The sequence below is a fragment of the Manis javanica genome, chromosome 2 (assembly GCF_040802235.1).
Source record: "Manis javanica isolate MJ-LG chromosome 2, MJ_LKY, whole genome shotgun sequence".
NCBI lineage: Eukaryota > Metazoa > Chordata > Mammalia > Pholidota > Manidae > Manis > Manis javanica.
This window is the reverse complement of record NC_133157.1, coordinates 67709752-67736998: the sequence shown is the minus strand read 5'-3', so window position 1 is coordinate 67736998 and position 27247 is coordinate 67709752. Positions and strand designations below refer to the sequence as shown.

The window sequence follows — 27247 nt, the reverse complement described above, 5'->3', positions numbered from 1 at the left end:
TTCAACTCACTGTACCTTTGGAAAATGGCCACACTGCCAGCAATTTCTTTCCCTTGCATTAGCATCATCATTGGAAGGTCGAAATAGAGAAGTGAGACTCAGGGAATCAGCAAAGGCTCAAATCGTCTTTGACACCCCTTTCTCTTCCTCTCCACAGCCATTCGGCCTCAAAGTACTGTCAGTGCAGAAAAACCTCTCAAACCTACTGCCTTTTTGTTATTCCTGCCAACCCCCATTTTAGAGCCTCATTAGGTCCCTTCTGCAAGATCACAATCACTTCCTAGGGTTTTCCTGTCTCTTATCATTTCCAACTCATTTTCCATGAGGCAGCCAGCAGGTGCTTCCCCAATGACCGACTTGCCGACTTGCCATGCTCCCAACTACATAATTGTTAATCCAAGTTGCACAGCCAGGATCCAGACTCTTCTACAAGGGACTCCCCTAACAGCCCTGACTCTCAAACACCCTTCTCAGCTTCTTGCTTTGTCTGAAGATGCTCTGTGCTTTTGCCCTTCTGGGGTCTGCCCACAGAGAGCTCTTTCCTTCTTACCCTGCACTTAATTCTCCTTGGAACTCCAACTCAAATACATCTCCTGTATTTAGTTCTGTCAGATTTCCTCGCTTCCTCCCTGCACCTCCATGGCATGGCTTGTCCTTGCGCATCAGTATTTATCATGTAAATAGCATCAATGGTAGAACAGCAGGTGGTGAGCGGCCACAGGACACTGTCCCTGTCTTGTCTTTATGCCTTCTTAGAAGCTGGCGCATTAGAGGCATCCAACCAACCACGCCCAAGTGGAATCTAAGCAACAGCCGGGATTATAAAGACAGGGGCAATGGTGTGTGAGAGAGAAATAGAGAAAAGTGAAGAAAGGAGGTAATGTGATGCCTACTTTTCTGGCAAATGCTACAGAAAGCTGAGTTCACAGCAAACTGGAAATTATTTTTATTAGAATACATTGAGGTTAAGACAGCAACTCAAGTTACAGTTGCTGCATTTACTGTTCTTTCATTAATCCAGTCAGTCCAGGCACATTCTAATAAACCTTCCTAAGCTGGAGAGAGAGAAACAACACACAAAACAGAAGTGAGCCTAGCAATGAATCTAAACTATTCTGCATTATGCACTGTATTCTAGAAAATACTTTGCCTTTAGGATCGATTCAACTCCCCCTGGCAACAGATTTTAGAAAACGATTCACATTCTAATACAATGAAAATAAAACCTGCTTACCAATACAGTAGCCAGTTGTCATCTTGATTTCAAAGAGAGCAATGCTGGCTGTGTTTCCCTGTCCCAGCACACCTTCTATTAAAATCTGTACAAACAGGAGAAGAAGGGACTTAGACTTCAAAGCACCAGGTTTCCCTGGTCCAGTATTTCAGCTACTAGTCAGGAGTTGAACAATTTAAGGCAAAGCGAGATTGTTTGTCTCAGTTAATTGCTATTGGATACCAATCTTGTGATGGAATTTATTCAAGGAATATGTGTGTATGTGAACATATGCATTGGTGTATGCATGTGTGAGGATAAAAACACATACATGTACACCCAGGACTTTGAGGTGGGCAAGGTGTCCAGTGAATGCTCGGAGCCAGCTGTCTTCGGCTGTTACTACAACCACCACCTTCTCCAGTGCCGTGGTAGCTAAGGTTGGCTGTAGGTGAGGCCAAGAGCTTTGGTCTCTGGGGAAATCCATTCTGACAATGGTCAGGAACAGAGGGCAGAACCCTCTGCAGGGGAAACTCTTTGGAGGAGGAGGTAGCAAGCACTATGTGACTAGTGGTTGGAGACCTCTGCATGAGATGGAAGAGGCTCAGAAATCAATTTGTGGTTTCTGTATTGCTGAAAAATTCAAAGTTTACATGAAGAACAGACAGAAGCATGATAATTTATGTGGCTGATTTCAACCACTATGGTTTACCTGTGGTCCTGCTCCTGGAAGGATTTGCTTTTCCTTATGGGATTTTAGCCCAATATTTTGCAACTATGCTGGTAGACTTAGGATGTGATATGCTGTCAGGGGAAGTTGTGAAATAGGGAACTGAGACCCTCAATGCCCCTTCCCTCAAGCCATCCCACTGCCTGATGGGGAGCAACTCCTGCAGACAGGGGTGCAGGGAAATACAGCATTTCTTCTTTGAAGAATTCAAGACATGGGATAGAGAATGGAAAAGGGGAGTAGGAAGGGAGAAAGTTTTCGTGAAGGCTCCGTTCTGTCCTCCACGACATATTTTTACTAAATATCACTCCTCATGCCCACAGGAGTCCAGATCCCATCCTCCTTCCCTACTCCAATTTACACCCAACTTTATCTTACATTCTCCACCTTCCTTTTCCAACCCTTCTGATGGAACAGCTTCCATCTTTGAAAAGGAATCAGACTGTGTCCTTTAAGTATCTTTCCTCTTTCAAAGTTTTTTCACTTTTCCTTTCATTATAGTTCATGTTTTGTCCAAGATTTGTAGCAAAAAAACATAAACATGTACCACAGACAACTTAGAAGGATGAAACAAAATAATAAGAAAGAAGAATGTTTCCTAAAGCCCATTAGAAAATATATTTCCACTGAAGAGGTTGGTTTAAAAACCATTTAGAGTCTTACAGAAGTCCCACTTAAACAGAAAGGAAAGAAATGTGCGGGGAAGCTCTTTTAAGGAACAAACAACATACTAACTGACATTACTAAGAGTCTTCTATGATTCATCTCCTACAAAGCATCACATTCTAACACTGAGATAGTTTACTTCAATGGCAGAAGTTTATGTAAGATCCCAGATTAGCATTAACACCACATAAAAAGCCTGTGCACCTAAATTCCACCAACCTTGAATTTCTTAGCACTGTTTTGTAAATCCAAGCTGGCTATGAGCCAGCTGTCTGAAGGTTCCATAGCCGACCAACGCCAGCGATCAAAGCTTTCATCTTCAAATCTCACATAGAGGTTCAGCCTGCTGGGATCTGGTGGAGACCCTGAAGGCGCAGCTATCTGGTAGACCAATCTGAGGCAGCTCCATTCCTCGGCCTGTAGGTCAGAACTTAGCAGCAGGGCCTTCTCCCCTCGCTTGGCAAAGGACGTGTCCACATAAATGTAATGGCCTAGAAAGAGAAAGGAACACAGAGAAGGATTCAGTCACCGTTTCACAACTCAGAAAAATACACAACTGTGTTCTAATAAATCAGAGGGGCAGATATAGCCTGCAGATGCATGATGTTGGCTCACTGAATGTTGCCTAAACTCTAGATTTCTGCCGTTTTCGTGAAAAAATGTGAAGGTTCAGCAACACTGAGGGCACCTTCTCATGACATATGACAGAAAACAAGCTGGAGCTGAGTAGTGCCATCCCTTCAGAGCTTAGCCTGTGCCCCATAATCCCCACTACTCCCTCCTCCCTCTTGACACTGAAGCCACGTGTCTGTTGCCTGTTATTATCTGAAACCAGGGCTATTTAGCACATTGCATCTGTCTGCCTGGTCACCATCTACATATGAGCTGAGAGCCCAGGCAAGGGGCCTCAGAATCTCAAGGGAGCAGCACACCTCTGCCGGACTCAGAACACCGTGGTGGACTCAGCCTTTTCCTTTCACAGCTCCTTTCGTACCTAGTGATTCAAACCGCATTCGATTTGTATTATCGGCAGCTTGAGTTTATTTGGTTACCTAGGGGCTCAGGAGAAAAAGTTCGTTGTAAACTAATCTTTAAACTGCGAATGAGACTCTCCTCTCCTAGACTGTTCTACAACCACATCTCATAGTTCTGGTAACTCTTGAGAAAGCATAAGCAAAACATGTGGGATGGGGCACGGAAGGATCCACGATCAGCATCTCCTTCTCCCCCCTTATCACTCCCTCCATCCTATGCTTCTCTTTCTCTTCTTCTCTTCTTATTCCCTTTCCCTCATCCTTTGCCATCCCCCCTTGTCCTTTCCTTCTCCTCACTCCCCCTCCCTTCCCCTGCCCCTTCACCTCCACCCCATCTTCCTAATACTGGCAAGTGGTGCTTGCTGGCTACACGATGTACAACAGGATGTCTATGAAAAAAATAAAAATAAGGACTGGGACCAAATGCTCTCACTCGAGCTCTCCAAAGCCAACTCCGGGCACCCACTTCCTGCAGCAGTGACCTGGCCCGCCTGGGGGTGCAGGGACCCGGCTCCTTCCCGCCTGCACTCTCACGCTTGCCCACAGGTTACTGCACTGGTGGCTAGCATCCAACCTGCTGCTCCCATTCTGCAGCCTCTCACACCACCCTTTGCATTATGGGCTCCCCAACATGAAACTCTTTCTAGAAAGGCCCTGAAATGCCTCTTTGCTTAGCTGGTGTTCTTCAGCCCTTCCTCCAATCCTTGTTGCTCAAATGCCAATCCCAGCCGGGATCCTGGTCTTCATGCCAAATACTGACAGGTCAGCAGCCACTTAGCTGCTGACCATCCTCACAGGGCACAGTTGGGGTGTGGTCTTTAGGGAGGCTGGCTCGCCTACTAAGGGTTTCAAGATCAAGATCTCCAGCCTGCAATCTTATAAAACAGTAACCCTCCACTGGGTGCAAATAGCAACTGCTTCTAGATGCCACCCAGGGTCCCTCTGTGGGAAAATCTGGCCCTTGCTGTACTCGCCTTCAACCTCATTCCTCCCACACAGGGAACACTCACTACGAACCAGGCATGGTTCTAAGCGCTTTACATGCATTTACTGGCTGTGGGGCCTGGTGGGTTTCGACGTTCTAAGTCAGCTTTCCTGATGCCAACTCATTTTGAATAAAAATGCTGCCTCCCTGAGACACAAGGAAATGTAGAAGCACCATGCTCCTTTCCCTACTCTCTGCTACTGTCCCCAGTGAAGGGACTCTAAGAAGTCTGGCAGTGGGATGGGTGGGGCTGGGGGCTGGGGACGATCCCAGGAGAACCTCAGGCCTTTTCTGAGGAAGTGGAGAGTCAGCACATGGGGTATAACAGAGGAAGGAGGCAGAGGGAGCCCCCACTGGGTCCTATGGAGCTGCACACTGCATGCCAACTTGGCAGCGATATGAGGCCCAGTGCTCCCAACTTCTCTGTTCTCACCCTCCCTCCTCCCTTTCCTGTCCCCGAAGGAGGCAACTCACAGCAGCGGGTCTCAGACTGGAGCCCAGAGTCACCTGGAGGGCTTGTTCAAACACAACTGCTGGCCTACCCTAGCGTTTTGATCCAGCAGATCTGGGGTGATGCTGTATTTCTAACAGACTGTATTTCTGAGAAGTCCCAGGGGATGCTGAGGTGGTTGGTCTGGGGACCACAATTAGAGAACCAGTGACTTCCAATATCTGGCAGAGAAATAGAACTCATTCTTTAGACACCTCTTACCTATCAAAGAAAGAGCTTGCTGCTGCTCTAGCATGTAAAGGGGGGAGGAGACAGTCCAACTTGAAGGTAAAACAAACTCAGGTATATAGCAGGCTCATAGGTCCATCTGCTGGTGATTATCTTAATTTTTCAGGGCATACCATAAAAAGAAAACTCTTGACATAATCTCTTACTACAACAGATTTTATTTCAAGCATAGGCTAATGCTCTCATGTTAAGAACCTTTGAGAGCACGCACTATAAAAATTATTTAAACTACCTTGATATTATACAGTATGAAAGATGAGTGATCTTAAAATCTCAGCCCTAAGTGTTGTCTATTTCAAAATACTGGGATTTTGCATGTAAATTACAGATCTCAAATTCATTTGTAGTCATTCTGTGTGAATGTGTCTTAAGCTGAATACGTTCCATCCAAAGATTTATCTACCCAACTAATTTTGTGTCCACTCAGCAGACTAATGCATTTTCCTAGCCCCAGTGCTGCCTACCCCTATTACCACTGTCAAGCTCACGAAAGATGTTCTTAATCACTACATGTTTTCTGCCCAGTCTAGATATAGCCTCAGAATCCTTCTAAACACAGTGTTCCATGTAGCCACTACCAAGCAATCTGAGTTAGCACTTCAGTTGAAACTACTTGTTATCCTTGTTTGTGGCTTCAGTATCAGAGTATATTTTGTGAGCATGTTAGAGCTAATTTAAACTAGAAAGAACATGCTGTATTTTGAAGATGTTTTAGAAAAGAAAGAAAGAATGAGAAAATACTGCTCTCAGGCATGGTGCCTTTCCCTGGACTGTCACTAATAAAATTGCCACCCTAGGACACATTGGTAATGTTTTTGGTGAGTTGTTTCTTCTTAATTTATTAAAAAGAATCATTTTTTAATGATTCTTTTAAAACCTCATTAAACTTTTGAGTGATTTTATGAGGTTTTCTTTGTGTATGAAATACTTTATTCATTCATCCTAATGAGATTGTATCCAGAAGTTAACCTTAGATATAATTAACATATAATAAAATTCTCCCTTTTCATACGATTCAGGGCTTTTAGTATACTTACAAAGTTGTACAACAACCCTACTATCTATTTCCAGAATTCTTCCATTGCCCTAAAAGGAAATCCCTCATTTAGAAGTTATTCCTCATTTTCCCCTTCCTGCAGCCTCTGGATACCCATGAATCTTTCCATGTGCCTTTCCATGAACTTTCTGGAAAGTTCATATGATTGGAATCATATAATAATATGGCCTTTTATGATTGCCTTCTTTCATTTAACATAATGCTTATGGTTCTTCATGCTGTAGCATGCATCAGAATTTCATTTTTTGAGGCTAAATAGTATTCCATTGTATGGATATATCACTTTTTGGCTATTACTGATAATAGTACCATGAACATTTGTGAACAAGTTTTTAGGTAGATGTAAGTTTCAGTTCTCTTAAGTATAGGTCTAGGATAATTGCTAGGTCATATGGTAACTCTGCTGAATTTCTGAGGAGCTGCTAAAATGTTTTCTAAAGTGGCAGCTCCATTTACATGTCCATCAGCAATGTATGAGAATTCCAATTTTCCACATGTTCACCAACACTTTATTATTGTTCATCTTTTTATTATAGCTATCTTTTTTATATAGCCATTTATTATAATTATGAAGTGGTATCTGTGCTTTTGATTTGTGTTTCTCTCATTACTAATGACGAAGAGCATTTTTTCACGTGCTGTTTACCATTTGTATATCTTAGGAGAAATGTCTATTCAAGTCCTTTGCTCATTTAAAAAACTGTTTTTTTGTTGTTGAGTTATAACTGGTTACCAGATCTTATCAGAGACATGATTTGCAAAAGTCTTTTTCTTTTCTTTTCACTTTTTTGATGGTATCCTTTGAAGTACAAAAGTTTTAACTTTTGATGAAGTACAATTTTCTATTTTTTCTTTGGCTGTATGTTCTTTCGGTGTCTTAGCTAAAAAACTGTTGTCTAATTTAAGGTCATGAAGGTTTATGGCTATGTTTTCTTCTAGAGTTTTATAGTTTTAGTCCTTACATGTAGGCCTTTGATCTGTTTTGAGTTAATTTTTACCCATTAAATTGTCTGGGCACCCTTGTTCAAAATCAATTGAGCACAGATCTAAAGGTTTACTTCTGAACTCTCAATCTATTCCATTGATATATGTCTATCCTTATGCCAGTGTCCCAGTCTTGCCTATGATAGCTTTGTAGTAAGTTTTGAAGTTCGGAAGTGTAAGTCCTCCAATTTCATTCTTCTTTTTCAAGATTGTTTTGACTATTCTGGGTCCTTTACATTTCCATACGAATTTAAAGATCAGGACAGGAATAGGGTAAGCTAAAATTACCAAGCTCACGGTTGCTACTGATAATTTAGTCGTTTCTCTTGAATAAATGCTCCTGGATGTTGCAAGACTTTGGCTAATTTCAAGTCCTTAAAAATCTGATTTTGACAATTATTGATTGTGTTTTCATTATTTTTATGGGGAGAAGATTTTCTGAAGTCCTTACTCGACCATTCTTGCTGATATCTCTCCCTTTCCCCATCTTTTTTAATCAATCAGCATAGAAAACAATGCTTTGGAGGTAGTAATGTAAACACAAAGACATTTTTTAAAAGGCAAAGAATGGCAGAGATCGCATGTGGCCTGGGAGCTTGACTGGGACGCATCAGGCCAGGGGTCTGGGGAGATTTAGTAGCCACAGCGCTGGAGACTTGACGACAGGAGGAGAGGAAAGGGTCTTCTTCAAATACTGCTGCTTAGGCAATTCGAACTGATTTATGAGACATCTGTTGTAAAAGATAAAATCTTTAGAGGGGGTCAGGAAAGGACCATAAACTTCCAAATAGATTTTTTTTTAAAGTAAGCCAGCAATCAAAACTAATAATTAAACCAGCCTGCCAAAATGGTCAGGCTCCACGTGCCTCAGGGTTTGAACACGTCTTCTCATCACAGGCAGGCATCAGAAAACAACAGGAGAAGCTTTTCAGTTTCAGTGAAGGCAGACATAAAGAACTGAGTTTTGAGGTCATGTTCAGCTGATGGACACATCTGCACAGCTAGAGCTCAGTGTATGAATGACTTCTAAGAGCTCAGGCACAGTGCGATGGGACTAATCCCGGGCCATTGCTGCGGCAGTGTGGCCAGGGCAGGAATCATGGGGCACTTCCTGATGCATAGTCTAAATGGGTCTACTGTTTCTTTACCTGCAAAATGGGAATAATGAAACAGTGGAGTCCTATTACCCACACATTCAATACCTGGGAAATCACTTGATGTACTTAGGAAAAAAACAAACCAATTGAAAACATCCCAGTCACTGGAATATACACATACACATATGAAATAACTTCATGCAAATATCCATTAAATGAAATCCATTTATATATTTCAAAACAAAAGGGAAAGTTGGATAGGAATGTAGAGAAATTGTATAGAGAAAACCATGTATGCTGTACTCTGTGTGTGATTTAAGGAACTTTCAAGGGCAATTTAGATGGTATCTATTATTTATCTTTGTGCTGTCTTCTGAAAATAAAACTCAAGTGAGATATGACTTCATATCTACGGAGTTGCTCTGAGAACCTGATGAAAATGGTGTATATAAAAATGCTTTGTGAAGTATCAAGTTAATTGTTAACTATTTTTCTTCTCGGCATCGGGGGAAGAGTCCTTTAGCTATTCCAGAGATAGTGAGAAATTTATACTGTCTTCCTACTTCATTTCCAATATGGTCCGGAGATGACATTTGCTCAGTAGCAGGCCAGCAGCACATTTTCAGTGCTTATATGAGAATGGTCTTCATTCATTTCACCTTAATTGGCCTTTTGATGTTGAATCTGTATGTCTGTCCTCTTTTGTGCTGGGTGCCTTCTGGCTGCGCATCCTCAGCAGCTCCCCTCCCGGCAGCTAAGCCCGCCTGGCTCTAACCCAGGATTAATCATCATCTAAATTAGAATTCGGCACATTTACTCCTGGTATGATTCTGGCTAAACCCTCGTGACCGAGGTCTGACCAGGCTGATGCTTCTCTGTGCTGCTTAGCACTTGGCATCACGCGTACCTATGACAAGGACACTGCCTTCTTTTTGGCAGCGTCCCTTCCAGGGCTGATGCTCAGCCCCTGTACTCAGGCAAGGACCTTCCAACCAGAGTTCCTGAATTTCCTGCTGCCTGCCTTCCTGGACTGAATAATCTTTAAAGAAGATTAAATAAAATAGTATCTAAATAAAGCATTTAGCACTGCCCTAAAGGCGCATAATAAGTGTTAGCTCTTATTTTTTCAGGTATCTGATCAGCATGCCCTTCCTGATGGTTAGCCCATCTCATCTCCTTTCACAGCACCTCCCAGATACTAACTGCTGTTCTTCCTGCTGCCCATTGTCCTGCCCTTCTGACACCAACTTCTGCCCACTATACACAAGATCACCTGCAGCTGTATCCTTCTCCCCAGCACCCTCTCTATTGCCGTGGGCACATCTTTTTCTAGGTCTCAGCTCCTCTTAGCCTGTCCCATCCCATTGCCCAACTGCATCCTCTGCTGTGACAGTCAGTCATCTCTGGGATCTGCCCACTGATCAAAGCAGCCTGGACTAATAATGTATGCAAAGCTTCCAGCAGTTCACAAAGTTGTTTTTTTTCTCTGCAAAAACTAGATTCCTTTTGTGTTATTGTGGGGAGAGGATACCTCCATGGAACCACATCCTCAATTATGTATAAGCCACCAGCTTATAGTCTGAAAGAGTCTTGCTTTCTTTCACATCAAAGAAAGACTTTTAAAAGATTAAAAAGTCAAATGTATAGAAAATGGAAAGAGCATGGGCATTCTCAAAAACAGCTGATTGTGTTAATAAAAAATAAATGGCACAGCATTCCTCAAATGTAAAAACGGTATTAAATTTTCAAAATTGTGACTATCTGCTTTTTTTATTAATCAGATTTATAATTATCTACTAATTTACCAATACTGAACAATGTTCTTTTCTGAAAATATCTAAGAAAAATCATAAATTTCTATGACTTGTATAAACCATTCTCACCTCCTGTTTGAAGTTTTCAACTTGACTATTATCCCTTGTAGTTTATTTCATAAATCACTCTATGAATATAATTTTAATTTCATGAAAAGGAAGACAGCTTTGAAGAATTCATCTCGGATCATCTGGTAAGAAACAAAGATTCAAAGGGAACCAGCATCTGTTGTGCTATAGGCACTAGATTCTCCACACGCGTCTTTCCCTCTTAATCCTGACGAGTGATCCTATTAGGCGGGAATTACAGCTTTACAAGGGAGGAGCCCCAGGTTCACGCAGGTGAATCCAGCTGTCCATGGTCACAGCTGGTGAATCAAGGTTGGCTTCAAGTCTATGCATCTCCCCCTGCTTCCACATGCCTTCCAAGTATTTCCTCGTCTGTCTCTTCATTAATTTATCTCTTCTTAAGTGTATTCATCCTCCTATAACAGAAGAGGAAAGTTTTCCTCCTTTTCCTTAGGCTGGGATCCTAAAGGGATGGATGTTTCTACATGGAAGACCATATTGGCTTTTCTGTAAATACTATTCCTGTTGATGACACAATAACAAGATTAACTTTTCTATCACATTGCCTCAAATCTAAGAAGTTTTTAAAACGTATCAAGTTTTCTAAAATTAGAGTATACTTAACAATTTGATCTGTATCAGTGCACCTTTCCTCCCCTAAAGAAGGATGTTAATGAATCAGTGGTTAGAAGCAAAGCCTGCAGAATAGGATACTTGCACTTGCACTTTGGTTAGTGACAGTGGCTTGGGCTTGGAGAAACCCAGACAATATCCCCCATAGATCCTGCTGGGGAGTAGGGAGCAGGAAGCAGGAAATGGGGCAACATGGAGATCAAAGGTTATGGAAGCACGCTGAGAGCATGATGGCCACACTGGCAGCCCAGAGACCCACACGTACAGGGCACAGTCCCTAGTAAATACTTTCAGTATTTATTAACTTGCACTAAGCAGAAGGCACTATGTGTGTATCTCACGGGTAATACATTTCCACGCTGGATTTGGACTCCTCGGTGCCAGACAGCTGGGTGCTCTGCACCACCCACCATAAACAAGTCATCCCAGTCTCCCTGCTACATTAGAGAGGATTTCTCTGCAGAGTTTTACAAGGCACATCTCTTTTCAGTAAACGTTTTTGACGGGAATGGCTTCTCTTCTTCCCTTTCCTTACCATATGAGCTCCCTAATAATGATATAGTTTTAAGAAACTTCTCATTCCCATTCAATAACTGCATGAAACCCCTGGCTTTTATAGTGAGCTTCCGTGGATAAGCAGATGAATGGGATGTAAGAGGTATGAGCTTATATCTAAATCCCCCCAGCAATCAGTGTACGGAAGATGGTTTGTAGTGCAACTTTATGGCAGAACCCACTTCTGAAATGTAATGGGTACAATGGTGTGTACTTGAGGAGAAGTGACTAGCATTTGCTGTCCTATTTTGGTCCCAAGTGGTAAGAAACCCCTCCCATGAGGGAACCTTCTCTAGTGACAGCAAAGAAGCCCTTCTGTTGGGGAATTTTTCAAATATTGCTTTGTTTAAGGGAAAAAGAAAATCCTGCATTTAAAGAGCAGCATAAAATTGCCATGTAAAACTTCAGTGCCAGCCTAGCACACAGGGCTGTGGGCAGGGTGAACCCTTGCTCCTGGTGGAAATTGATGTTTTCATTTTCCCAGTCCTTATTTGTAAATAAGAATTGGCTCCTGTCACCAGTGGAGCCAGAGCTTTGCCTCTGACTGCAGAACTTCTGTAGAAACGTGACATTTGGGGCTGGAGGGGACCCTGATGTTCAGTAGTGCCAGGGAAGGTTTTTTCTGGGGCCATTTCAGATTGCTTGAAGAAAACCATGAAGCCCAGTGCACACTCACTGAATAGAGTGTGACCCTCCAATAGCAACATTCGCCCTGGTCCTGGGAGAAGGCCATGGGGGACAGAGAGACAGAGAGGGGCCAACTTCTTCATCTAATTGGTGAGTCACCTCCCCCACATCTGGGGTGTCTGGCCTCTGGGCAATGAGGGGGATCTCCACAGGAAGGTGGTGGCACTCTTCACCTTAGAGGTGGTTCTTGGGTATAAAATCACACAGGTGTGACATTAACCTCTCTGACTCCCTCTTGACCTTAAAATGCTTTCTTCCTCTGCATTCCTTGATACCCTCTCTCCAAGCTTTGCTCCTACCTTCTACCTGCTCCTTCTCAGACTTCTCTGTGGGACTGTCCACCTCTGTCTCCTCAGTGTTTATATTTCACGGTCTGGATCTGGTTTCTCCACATGCTGATATGTTTTCTTCACTGTGGCAGGAACTGCTAATTGCCTACCCCATATCCATTCTCTCCTGCTTCCTCTCTGAAGAACCCTAATGTGATTCTGGCTGATGATGAATGTGACCAAGACATTACCAGTGCCATGCCACCCTCGCATGGAGAGGTGACCAGTGGCTGAGTTCTAGCTAGAGACATAAGAAAAAGTTGTTGGGTGGAGCTTCCAGAAGGCCCCTTCCAGATGGGTCTGACTCCACTGGCATGTCCTTTTTGTCCTTGTCCCTTTGTCTCTCCTCCCATCTGAGGTGTGGATGCAATGGACTGGAGCTACAGGGGCCATCTTAAAGCCAGGAAGTAAGTAGGGTAAATAACTCATCCTAGTTGGCCTGGGACTTCCTGGTTTTAAAATGGAAAGTCTCTTATCCTGGGATCCCTCCCAATCCAGGCAAACTGACTAAGTTGGTCACCCTAACAGGCAACCCTGAGGATGGCCTGGCAGAATAGAAGGATCTGGGTTCTGCCTCATGCTGTGGAGTCTTCTAACCAGTCTGGACTTCTTACTTCTGCAGCTTGCTATTATGAAAGAGCAAAACAAATCCCAGTTTAGATCACTGTTGTTTAGTTTTTTCAGCTACAGGCTTCCAAACAACCCAACTGATTCATGACCCCTATGATTTCCAGTTTCATTTTTATACAAGTGATTCTCAAGTCTGTACCACCAACCTGATCCCTTATTAACTTCCAGAGCCAGGCAACTAAATTTTCTGCTGGGCATCTACATTTGGACATGCCATAGACACAAACTCATTCTCTTTCCTCAAATCCTACTCTTTGTCTGTGTTCCAAACTTGAGCGAATGGAGCCCCCCCAACTATCCAACAGCAATCAATAATCTCAGTATCTTCATTGATTCTTCAATCTCCTTCTCCAAATTCTATCAATCTTGGTGACTTAATTTCCTAAATTTCTCTCAAAGCCATCCAGTACACCAAGTTCCTCTCCTGCTCCAGTCTAGAACACCACCTTTCATGTGCACTCTTGCAATAGCCTCCCAATAGGTCTTCCGACTTCAGACTTGCCCCACTCTAACATGGTCTCCACACCATAGCCAGTGTGATTTCTATCATGTCAATTTGACACACTATTTCCTAGCCTAAAACACTTGAGGAAGTCCCCACAGCCCTGAATTTACAAGGCTCTGGTGTTCTGGCTCTCATATCTAACCACCACTGCCTTTCCACAGTCTACACGGAAGCCACAGAATTTCTTTTACCTCCTCTAAGCTGAGGCATCACACTCTCTCTTGCTTTTGGTCCTTCTCACATGCTGTTTCCTTTACCTGGGAGACTCTCTCATCTCCCTTCCTTCAAACATTTCATTCTCCTACTTCTGCCTCCTTTCCTAGTTCACTCTTATATTTCATTAAGTCTTAGCTTAACCAAGCCACTAAGTACAGTTGTGCAGTGCACAACCTAGACAACTATACACAGTGCTGGTACTTAGATACCACTTTTTCTAGGCAGTGTACTTGTTTGTATCTCTCACCAGGTCTTAAGCATATACAATGACATGCACATCTACCTGCTTCCTAGCAGGTACTGCCTATAGTTTTAAACAAATGGGTAAACTCCTTCCTGATGATAGATTAATTTTGTTACGTTTACATATAAAGGACAGATTAAAGCTCTTTTATTATGGAAATTTCTCCTTAGGTTTGAACTTCATAACAATTTACTGTTATTCCAGGAAATACAATTTTTCATATTTGCTCCCACTCTTAATACTTTCTGGGCTCTCATTATATCAAGATACACAAAAGATTTTAAATGTATAATTCTCTGCCCTTCTGGAATGCAGAGTTTGTGGGAAGCATTCAGAAAATGTTTCAGTGTATGACATTTCTAGACTAAAGAGAACTATAGTTTTATCAGCTTCAAATTTCAAGGAGTTCCAAAGTGCAGAGACCAGAAATATATCAAGAAGTGATGAGCTCAGCACTGCTTAGACTATTGAATGCCCTTTTAGTTCCCCCTGACGATGGGGAAATTATTCTTACATCCTGGCTAACACTGGAAAAGCAGTCTTACAAGATTACAAAGCATTAAGCCTGGCAAAAGTCAAACAAATGCCAGGAGGCAATCTCCAGTGTAAACAATCTGCCAACATTTGAAACCACTACCACAGATGTTTGTGCCACCCTCCTTCACAAGGTCTTGGAAGGGTGTAGCTTTAAACCCTGTTGGCCCCAGTGGCGGTTTTAGAAGAGAAGTTTACCTTAGCAACTATCAACAGAAAACCAAATGATAGGCCACAATAAAAGGTCATGGGATATTTGGAAAGGGAGCTTCACTTTATACTGTATTTAACAAAGAAATATGAGAATATAAGAAAAGGCTACATTATCTGATAGTGTTTGTCCTACCAAAGATTAGTTCTCAGAACACATTTTTCCACTACATGGCTTGGCAGGTGGGATTCTTAATACTTTCTGGGACATACATTCTTATATTTCATTAAGTCTTAGCTTAACCAAGCCACTAAGTACAGTTGTGCAGTGCACAACCTAGACAACTATACACAGTGCTGGTACTTAGATACCACTTTTTCCAGGCAGTGTACTTGTTTGTATCTCTCACCAGGTTTTAAGCATATGCAATGACATGCACATCTACCTGCTTCCTAGCAGGTATTGCCTATAGTTTTAAACAAATGGGTAAACTCCTTCCTGATGATAGATTAATTTTGTTATGTTTACATATAAAGGACAGATTAAAGCTCTTTTATTATGGAAATTTCTCCTTAGGTTTGAACTTCATAACAATTTACTGTTATTCCAGGAAATACAATATGTAATGAGAGCTGTGACTTCACTGGCAACTCACACCACACTTAAATGTAACTTGTAAATGTCTCTCTATTCAAGACAAAAGGCTGTGTGGAGGGTGATGGTATCAGGGGACCAGGGATAACTGAATTCACTCTTCAGCTTCCTTGTGTGCACCTGAAAGGAAAAGAATATTCTTCTCCCATGGAATATGTGTTCATTTACAAGGAAATCTTCTCTTTTGACTTACAAGAGACTCTAACTCTCTATCTTACCAGCTTTGCCAATAACTCTGCTGGTGAGCACAGCTGAATTATTTTTGTTCATGCATTATGCAAGCCAATTTTGTCAAACAAAAGGAGTTATACACACTTCAGCTTCATTCAAACCAGAATAAAATAGGAGCATCTATAAAAATTTCACCATGGTGCAGGTAAATAAATAAATCTGAATTTAAATATATTTTAGGTATATAAATAGATATATGTATATATTTACTTTTATTTGCACTTTCTCATTTCAAAATCTGCAATTTCATGCCTATTAGAATCATAAAAGCAAATAGGAACAAGAATATTCAAGTTAAAAGGAAAATATGACTATGAGGGGAACAGATTTCATTTTGTTGCATTGTAGGGCAAAATAACTTACAACGGTGTGAGCATAACAGAAAGAAGAATTTAAATGAAAGCAGACCTCATAAGATTTGTAAAATGAGTAGTCTGATCAAGACTAGTGGTTGTAAAGCTTTTTGGTTTTTTCAAACATACTTGAACACGGATCCTTCACTTCATTCTTCTCTCTTCCTCCACCAACCCCACTACCCTCCCCATCTATCCCATGAACACTCTGAGGAAGAGTCTGTTTAAAACTCCCTGTTCTTGCCAGCTCTCAGCTATTCCCTACTACGATTTAAACTACATAGTAACCTCAAACTTACAGAGCACAAAGACAATTTTTTAAGAAGCCCAAAATCCCATACATATACAATGAGAGTTTTAGTGATGACTTGATAGGATACAGGGCAGAGGGTGCTTGCAGAGTCCAAGTTGGAAGCTCATGCTCTTCTGTCTGCCCATGTGTCCAGCCCTCTCTAGGCTGTGAAGGGTATCAGAAGGCCCCTCTACAATTTGAAACACATGAATTTTAGAAAAAAACCTGCCAAGCTTTGAAGTTAGAAGGTATGAGGTTCTGTCCCATTTTTACCTCCCTGTTATCATGAGTCCTGGGAGCCAGTGTGGCTGGTGCAAAGAGCATAGTTTTAGAATCAGGTCATTCTTTCTTTAAATAGCATCTCAGCCAAATGCTGTATGACTTCAGGAAAGTTAATTAACCTCCTCCAAGCCTTAGTTCCTCAGGCATAAAATGGGAATAATAATATGTACCTCAAGGGATGTTTGCAAAAATTAATTATCTCATGCTTGGGAAGTACCTAGTACAGCATATAGGTTCTCAATAAAGCAGGGTCTCAGATTTCATGTGTCAAATCATTATACTACTCTATCAAAAATTTTTTATATTGAAGTCATAAACATCGGAGTTTTCTCAAATTCTATAATTCATGGATTATCTTTGGGGTTTTGCGGTATCTGTGTACCAAAACACTATTATTATTTAATGTCTTTCTTTAACTGTATTTATCTCTGAAAAATATATTATTTATGTTATCTGGTTCCTTAGTAATACTATCTCTGAAACTTGGGAGTGGCTGTACTGGTTAATCTAGCACACTTAAAAATGCATACTGCATGTTAGATGTCAACTGTATTTCAATAAAACTTGGAAAAATATATACATGATTATTAAAATAAAAAATATGGCCATGTGCCACTAAAATAATCTTATGAACCACCATGCTATGCATACTACAAAGAGAAACACTAATATATGTGAAAGTTAATTATTACATTTCCAACCTTTCCTTTTCAAGACTTGGAAAATAAGGCCTACAGAAATTTGATCAAAGTCAGCCAGATAATCTATTGCAGAATCGAGATAAGAACCCAAGTTTCTGGATATCCAGGTCCATATTTCCATTAGCCAGTCTCCTAAAATATCTCTACTTGAAGCACAAGTTAGAATCTCATTGCAAAACTACAGGATTAATACTGTGATATCCTAAAGTAATCTTGTTCTTCAACTGCTGTTGTTATTGTTTCTTCACCTAGGAAACCTAAAAGGTAGCCTTTCCCTCCCAGAACCTGCGTGAGATTGCACACCTGAGCTGACCTAGCTACAAGTCTTGCTTGGTTTATAGAAGCATGCCACCCCAGGGGAATATGAACAGAGGAAAGCAGAGCAATTTGAGGTTGTCAACACTAAGCTCAGTTTAGAGACTTTTCTGGCGGTTTCTAATCTTGTTTCACCCTCTCCCAACCAAACACTCTCAAATGTGTCAAGCCCTCTGATGGATTATCTGGACATTTCTACCACTGCCTTAAAAAATACAGGATATGTTTAAATTCTGGGTTTTAAAAATTCAAAAAATCCTTACCTACTCCCTAAACAAAGAATAATAAAACATAAGACTCCATGACAAAGAGGAGTCTGGGATCCTACAGAAGTTATCAACAGTCACGCAGCCCTGTGGTGAGCCCTCTTGCCTCTGTTTCTGTTTTCAGCCCGAAAAGCCAACTAAGAGTTGAGGGTGTTGCAGCAGATTGATATTGTTTTTACCTTCCCAACACGTATGCCCTCACCATTCTGGTTAATTGTACCCTGGGTCTTCCCTGGAGAACCTGCCCTTCCTTATTTCCAGTCCAAATGGGTTGAGTGCGACTGACCCCCAACTGCCCTTCCGTGGGAGGCTACGTGACCCAGGCTGGACAGATCAGATCATTCAAACCCTTCCGTCACAGAGATTGCTTCAGGAATGAGTACATGCACTGACTTCAGTAAATGAGGCTCAAATATGAGGATTTTCTTTGGAGAAGCTTTCTTTCCATGGGAACTCTCAACTGTAAGAATGTTGGGTGCCTCCACCTGCTGGAATTTATCAGGAGATCCCCTGGAAATGAAGTCAGCACAACAGAAGCCAGAACAAAGAAAGATGGAAAGAGAGAGAGACTGAACTGCATTGTAAAAGCCCCTAGTTGCACCTGAAATCAGGATCCCTGAACTTTTCAATTATATTAGGTGATAAAGTCCCTTTGGTTGAGCCAGTTTGAATTAAGAGTATTTTTTAGTTGGGGGTAAAAAGCCCTGTCAAGACAGAAGTCAGAATGAGTACAGGACATGCTGGTTTCAACCATGAGGAAACAGAGGTTAGTACTAGATAGTCGAAGGTGGTCAGGAGACCTGATTTTGTCTCAGATTTTTTGCTACTTATTGTGTGGTCCTGAACAATGACTTAACCTCTCCAAGTCTCAGTTTCCCCACTGAGACTTGTGTGGAACCCTGAAGTGCCTCAAGCAATGGGAGGACAGTGGGGACCCAGGTTCCCAGACTTCCACTCTGTGGGCTTTGCTCTCCATTTATCTATATAATTTGTCAGGCTCTCTTATAAGGTTTGTTGGAAGAATGGGTTCTACTTCTCAACTGGATTAGTTGACCATTCCAGTTCTGTTTATACGGTAGTCTAAATTGAGTTAAGCTCATCTGGGGCCAGAGAGAATGTGGCACCTCCATGTTAAGAGTTGGTCAGAAGCCAAGGTCAAGAGCCCACTCCCTGGAGGGCATATAAGCTCTACACACTCATAAAGAATTGTTAATGTCAACAGTCTGCCTCCCTGCCCTTGAGAATTGTCTTAGAGATGTGGGTCATCGGTCACACAAGGGACTGGGAAAGGAACAGGGATGATTCCATACAGTCATTAGCTCTGCTTTAAATGCCAATACAAACACCACTGGTAATGCTCAGGGCAGGCAATCTCTTCATAGCTAGAGAACAGGGGGAGGTACGATTGCAGATTTGTTTACTTTTTCTTTCTCAAGACAGTATAATCATTGTAGAAGAAGCTGCAGAAACAGAGAGTACTTGTTGCACAATCAATTGCACAACACCTGATGTGTATCCACAGGGCTCTTAAGTTGATATGGATTTGCTTTTCCTTATGGAGACAACACATATTGTCATGTAAATTGAGACAATAATCTTTATGAAAGCACATAAAAGCATTTTTATGGAACATAAATAATTATGATTACATTACAATATTAACTTCCAGGCAAGTTTCAACTGTGTGTAAGCTTGGAGTGTTTCATATCTTTAAAATATATATATATATCTTAAAAAACACATCTTAGTACCTACCAATTGCTAGAATGGGTCATCCACTACTATAGTCAAATCCACTACTATAGTCATATTCTTAGCTTTATATCAAGTAAAAATAGCAAATGTGATTAAAGTGTAATAAACATATGTTCCAAGAATAATATTGATCTTGCTAACAGTAGCAGAATATTTAATCTACTTCAACAAAAATACTGAAAGACAAAAAATTAAAAATGAAAATTACTTTGCTATTTGTCTTTCTGCTCTCCATATAACTAGAAATTTTCTCATCAGAGAACTATTTTTTTCAACAGTATAAAACTCAGGCAATTTATATTATCACAAAAATAAAACCATACATATCTTGAGGTTTAATCTTATTAACTTCAGATTTTTATCACTTTGCTAATATGTGCTACAGATACACAAAGCCTAGATGGGGACAGGGTGAGAGAAGACAAGAGTTAAGTCAGACTAGGCAGAGTCAAGACAAGATGCAGGCCAAGGGTCAGTTGAGGGCAAGCTATGAATGCGTCACAACACATCAGGATTTGGAAGCAAGTAGCTGTCAGGAAGGATCCAAATTGGAAAGACAGATGGTTTCCGAATTAGACAAATGCAGAAAGGGTGAGGCTCAAGATAGGCAAACTATGTGTCAACACTTGGGACAAAACATTCATATCTACCAATGACAGGGAGTCTCAGACAGCACCTTGGATAGCTCCCTGGGCAAGAGGTGCTCTGACAAAGCTAAGACCCTAAGAAACAAAGGATCTCAACCTCTATGCCCCAGAATTCCCAAACTGGTACTATCCTTGATGGAATGGTACAACTCCTGGAGCCTTGGAGAACCAACTGCAATTTTCCACTGGAACGTCTGGCTTAAAGCCCTGGGGAGGATGCCTAAGCCCCTCAGTTAGCAGCTCTTTGGTGATGGGGGGCCAGTTGGGAGGTGCTGAGGGGGGCGGAGTGTATTGCCCTCCCAAACTTCAGATAATTTGTTCTCCCAAAGCCTATCCCACTTAATTTGGGAACAGAATTTCATCCCAGGACCAACACTGCTGTGAGAGAAAAGGGGCCCTGAAGTGTAGTTTTAATATGTTAATGTTCACTTTTGATTTCCTACTGTCTCTTTGGGGGACTTGTACATGCAGATTAGAGGAAGTGGAATATAGTGAATTATGTATTTATTAGATGAAAAAAATTCTATATTAAAACAAGTTTAATTTTTTCCAGTACTACTACTTCAGATACAATTCATGATAATAAAAATCCCTGGGTATGACTTTGATGCAGGCATCTGTTGCCAGACTTTATTCCCCTCTGACAAAGTACTATTAATAGCAGAAAAAACTTTTCTTCAGTTGACTCCTCACTAGTAGAGACTAAGGTCTCTTGGACTCAATGACAAGCAGTATCATTTATTTCAAACTTCTATGGCTATAATTGTCCCATGGTGTCAGTGGATAATAACAATAACAGGAAAACCAAACTCATTCCAAATGGCTTATTCACTAAATGGAAACATGACACTTTGATTATTAGGTAAGTGAATAGGAAATTTTTATAGATTAACCTAGGAGAGGAACTAGGTAGAAGGAAGAAAATTAAGTTGTAAGTGAGCGTTGGTGAGGCATGCAGTTTGTGGTGACAGAGAGGAAAAGAACTTGGGGACATCTCTCCAATGTGTGATTGCGACTCTGGGAAGCCCAAGACATGGTGATATCAGTGGTACCGGCCCCTTAGATCAATGATATTTATTGAGCATCTACTCTGCACAAGGCACTGTTCTAAGGCCCTGGAGACATAGCTGTAAACCAGAAAGATGTTCATGGCATTATATACTCTTTTCTGGCAGTTTTGAGTCAGGTCATCATGAGAACAGGATGGTAACTCTCCTAAGACTATGGCCAACATACATTCAATATATGGAGGAGGCGAAACAGGAGGTGGGGAAGTCAGACGTGGCAGCAGCGGGCATGAAAGACCTGGGTAAGAGAGTAGGGATTATAAGATGCAAAACTGGCTCACATTATAAAAGTTGAAAGTGGACCAGGAAAAGGAAAATAAGGTTCCAACTGGTATTTTGAAGCCAAGGAGGACTTGATATATTAGAGGAGACATAGGTGATACCTAGTTGGGTTTTTCTCTCTGTAGTTTCTTTGAGTTCACAGCACATTAACAGCAGAAAAGACTTAGTCATTGAGCACAACCCCTTCTTTCCGCTCCTCTTAAGTCACTCAGCCTATTGGCTGTAAAGCTACACCATGCTTTTCTGTACTAGAATAGAGAAGCAAGATGTTTATTTGTGTGGCTTTCACATCTGAATTGTGTCTGGCTAAAGAATCTCCTTAATGAGAATAATTAATTGAATCCACATCAATATAAATTTGAGGGACTACAGGTCAGCCATGCCAGAGGTTCCTTGGTCCCCAACAAGCTGGGCTTTGGCTAGTGAAGAGAAATGTAAGAGGGGAACTCACATGTAAGGGAGTAGAAGGAATGCAGCCAAGGGAACAGAATGCAAGGCCTGACCAGGAGCTTGCTGGCCCCTTTCAGTGAGAAATATCATCCTCATTTTCAGTTACAACTCCCTTCTGGCCTGGTGATTGTTATTGCTCTTCAACAGAACAGACTTCATAGACGATCAATCAGACAGACTGGCTTTGGCTTAGGAGACATATTAAATCCATGCAGGAAAATATTCACTGAACTATGGAGGCCTTTATTGTTTTAATTATAAAACAAACACCACTTTAAAAGAAAACCTGAAATGTGCACTATTTTCCAAAAATTCAGTGCAAAACAAATATAACTTAGTAAAACTTGAATTAGAGAGTCCCTTAGATATACACTTTAAAATGAAAATATTGAATTATATTCTTTACTGCTAAGCCACCTATGGTACAATATGAATACAAAGAGAGGGGAGGACAATAGCAGACAAAGTGCCCATTCATACCTGAAAATCATCCTCATTCTGGGGGAAGGACAATCACAGCCACGGCTCACTTTCAGGGCTTTCAAAACTTGGTCACATCAGTTATTTTGGATATGATCTTACTCAAAAGATAAAGATGCCCTATGTTTCCTTTCTGTTAATTTGATCCTTCTGGATATATGCTAGGAGCTCAGATAAACATACTTTAAAATTTCATTGATTATAGTTGCTACCTCTTAGAATGTTCCCACTGTAGCTTTTTTAAAATATATCTTTTGACATTTTCAACATTCCCCTGGCAGAGGGAGGCTGGCATTTATTAGAAAGCTCCCACTTGCAGGTGGCGTTGTATTAAGTGCCAAGAGTGACCCAGGAAGAGGAAAGTGCTTCCTAAGCCTGCAGGTCTGAAAGAGCTGGGAATTACCTCTCTTCAAAGGAAAGTCACTTCCGTAATTGGCACCGTTTTCTAACCAGCCCTCCAACAGTGATCATGCCAGGGACAGATCCCAAACTGGGCTATGTTACTTGCAACAGATCCTTCAGATGTAAGGCTGCCTCCAGACTTGCTTTTCAGATAAAGAGAAACCCAGCCATCAATTTAACTTCTGGATTAAAATTTATTAATCCAGAAAACATACATAAATACACCAATATTTCTTGGTGTTAAAAGATATGCCAAAACAACCAAGGCAAAAACATAAAAGAGCAAAACAAACCCCAGTGACATTAGATGACAGAACACACTTTTCACCAGCTTTCGTACTATGTATACAGACCTTCTTCCATGGGGAGATGAAGCCAGGCTTTTGAAGACAGCTTTTTAAAGAATTTTGTACCTTATGAATTTTGCGATCCAGAACAAGTAACAACTCTAATTCATAGCCCTTTCAGCAGTTTACCCAGAGCTTACACTTTCATATGTGAGTTTTGCAACAATCATTTGAAGTCACTACTATTGCTCCATATTCTTCATATCTTAACACTTCATGGTCTGTATCAAGAAGCAAGATGGGGAGTCCTAAAACCATTTATCCTTCTCGTTGCATTTTCCCCACCTGTTAGGCTCAAGCCACCTCCACCTAAGGGACCTCACCAGAGCAGGGACCGTCTTGTTTGCCCAGGTAGGATATCTTTTATTTCGCCTGGATATGAGATCATCACAGCTAAGAACATCTGGCACAGGCATAATGGGCAACAGGCAAGTATTGGCAGAATTAATTTTAGTTGGCCAGTCTACTTAGATATTCCTGGGAGGAGATGCTGACCTCCAAGGACCTCCAGAAGAGACAATCTGTTGAAGCTTGTTTCTCTCAGTGGACTGGGCCTGGGGTCAGCTCATCTAAAGAATATGCAACCTCCAATTTGCAGAATCTCTCCACAAGCTTCCAGAGCCTTTGGGAGGAGACTGGCTGAAGTTTTGGAGGTCACTGAAAGTCTCAGGAGGACTGAGGACAAGTAATGAAGTTTCATTGTTACTGAAGGATTTTTAATCTCAAAGTATATATATTTTTGTTTGATCTGTGAAAATGTGTGGTACTTGTACATATAGACAAATATCATACTACAGACAAACTCACCATATGAAAAATTGGAGTTTTGTTTCTGTTGTTCTGAATATTCTTCAGAGCCTAGAAACCTGGCAGGACAAACTATAAAAATAAGGTATAACAAACCTCCCATATAAGGGGCAGGAAAGGACAGTCTCCCAGGTCATCTATCACAGTGATGCAGAAAAAGCCCGAGTCAGCTTCTCCACTCACTGATTTGGCCATTCCCTCCTCCAGAAAGGTTCTTGTGGCTTTCTGTTGCTCTCAAGCCCAAGATAAACATACCCAAGATCTGATTTAGCATCTATCACTATAGCAAACCACATTACCTCATTTCCCTGGTCTCCTCCTCCTCCCAAATTGAATCTTACGCCTGGCCAACTCCTCCCCTACTGTCTCACCAAGCCCTCTTTGCATCAAACAAACATCTGAGAGGCCCTCTTCAGCAAGACTCCTTTAAAAAAATGGTCCTTTCCAGCCCTGTGTAAATCCATTTGGCTCAACAAACATTTACAAAGTACCTGATTTCTGCCAGGCACAAAACAAAAACACATGCAAAATACATATATACATATGTATACCTATAAAATAGGTATACATACAAAAATAGGTAATGCAAAAAAAAAAAAGAGGCCTACCTCAGTGAACTAACAGTTTAGAGGGGAAATACTGTTAAAGGAAAGCCCAGCAATGGGGTACCTGCTCAAACCAGTAACTTCAAATTTCTCTTCATTTAACACCAAGTAAAAAGTTGTCTCATTGCTTATGTGCAATGTAAATACTCAAAAGAATTTTTTAAAAGTTTCCACACGATTTTTCACAAAATAGAAACTAGACCTGTCTTGGAATTAAAACCTTCCTGACTACTTAGAAACTTTGCAATATTTTCCATTCCTCGGCGTTCCAGTTTGCATTTGGCCACAAGACACAGTTTAGGAAGAGCTACTGGCCGCCAAGTCAGAATGGCAACAATACATGGAAACCAACTGTGTACACAAACAATATCCTAAATAGTCATGCAACCAAACCAACCACCCTGCAATCTCTACCACGGTGGAGCAAGCCACTTTTCTCTTTTTTTTTTTTTCTCAATAAAGGGCCTTAAGATAAAAAAAAACATGTATTTTTAAAAAATTACTTGCCATGTAAAGGATAAGAATCCTAATTAAGAAGAACTTAAAGTAAAGGTCAAGACTGAGCATATAAAAAAATCATAAAGCCGAGACAACAGCCTTTGCTTCTGCCCTTATCTCTTAGGAACAGTTACAGTGGCCAGCAATGGGGAAATGATTTAACAAGTTATAGTCCATATTATAGACTGTCAGGCAACAATAAAAAAGAATGAGGTATCTATTTGAAATGAAAATATATCATATGTATGGAATAAAAAGATGAAGAAGACTTAATTAGTAACATACACTTCTGTATTACTTATATTGTCATAAAAGCCTGTTTTGATCATTTAATATAATCACTAGTGTATTAGAGCAAAAACAGGAGACTGAAAAAATGCTCTTTGTCCTATAAAATGCATGATAAATTTTAAATGTTTCAACATATACGAAGTGAGTAAGAATAGTATTTAGCAATAACACTTGTAATTGCATAACCTCTGACCACCAAGATGTTTGCAGACAGATGTTCACTGATTTTAGCCTACTGCAGCTGTACATATTCTGCTCAGCCAGATAAAGGTCAGGTGTGTTTTGCTTGTGTTAGGGATGGCCTGAGGCCCACCTGTCCCACACTTCTTCACGGCCTTTTAGTGGGCTGTGGATCAGAGGGAGGTCTTCTGAATCTCACCCCAGAGACCATGCACATGTCCATGTTGGGGCTCTGGTTTGTAAAGGCAGATGTATTATGACATCTGGGAATAAACAAGTAGCCATTTTCCTGTCAAACACCCAGAAGTTGCCATTAAATGTGCAGTTTAGGAGAAATTAGCCAAGTGCTCACAAATAACATGTGCAGGCTGACCAGAGAACAAGACCTCTTGGCTTTGAATCATAACCCCCAGCAGACCACCCACACCGTATGTTCAAGAAACCTGTGTGCTCATCAACAAAACAGTAAGATCTGAAATTCTAGGGCTGTTTATATTCATGGCACTTCTACTTCATGGCTAGTTCAGTAGAGAGGAATTAAGTTAATGTCATTCTTATAGCAGCTTGTAATGTGTTGTGAATTTTCTCCTTGAATATGCCCCTTGGAGAGCTTCTGTGTCTCAATGTCACAAAATCACCTTAGATGCATGAATTGTACATAATGATTTATGTCAAGAGGATTCACTCTTTCAGGAGTTCTGCAAAAAATGAAGGGCGAGTGTGCCAATAACCACCTATTTATAGCATTTTGGGGTTTTCCCTTGGCTAGTCAAATAAAACATGGTGTGTTACCAATGGGGGTGCATCAGAAGCCAAGAGATGATCTTGAAGGCTTGAGCACAAAGCTCACCAGCTCAGTGGAGGCTGGAGTGAAGACTAATTCTGGGAGATGACTCCCTCTGTGCTAACTCCGAACCTTTTGGGATTCCCAGATGGACAGTCGTAGGAGTAAATATCAACTGGATCTGAGGACCTGGGGTTGCTCTGGGCCATCCTACCTCCCTGCTTCCTAAGAAGATAGAATTCCTGGGAAAGGAGGACTTGACCCGTCTCTTAAAAATTCTGGAGCTATGTGAGTGTGTGAGTGTTACATGAGGATTATTGTTGGTGGGACCTGGTAGGTTGTAGGATGAGAGACTCAACTACACTCTGTTTCTTAGTCAACAGTATAAAAAAATGATTTGAAAAATACTACTGAATGGACTAGATAAGATAAAACATGAACATTCTGGAGGTAGGAGGAAATTATCAGACAGATTTAGGGTTAGTTAAGATAAACAGCTTGAATGATGTTTGCTCTTACAAAACCACTTTGCATATCTATACTGCTACACACAAAACTGTTTTGTAAAAACAAATTAGCTCCTAATTGTCACAATCCCACAAACTGTATAGTATAGCAATTAGTTTTTTTCTATTTCCTGGTAAAAATTACAAGCAGGTATGGGTGGAGGTGGGTCCTCTGTGAGT

The 27247-nt window shown here is 41.1% G+C and overlaps 1 protein-coding gene across 3 annotated transcripts in view; it reads right to left on the bottom strand.

Moving 5' to 3' along the window:
- The window catches only part of MAMDC2 (MAM domain containing 2), a 134210-nt gene that overhangs the window by 71853 nt on the left and 35110 nt on the right, over window positions 1–27247 (bottom strand). For all 3 annotated transcript variants that reach the window (XR_001851803.3, XM_017651262.3, XM_017651261.3), the window contains exons 3-4: window positions 2829–3100; window positions 1235–1319 (exon numbers count right to left, since the gene is read on the bottom strand). Coding sequence is in view for 2 of the 3 variants with exons in the window: in XM_017651262.3 (XP_017506751.3) it covers window positions 1235–1319; window positions 2829–3100 (357 nt within the window). In the remaining variant the exon portion in view is untranslated. The remainder of the gene's footprint in view (window positions 1–1234; window positions 1320–2828; window positions 3101–27247) is intronic.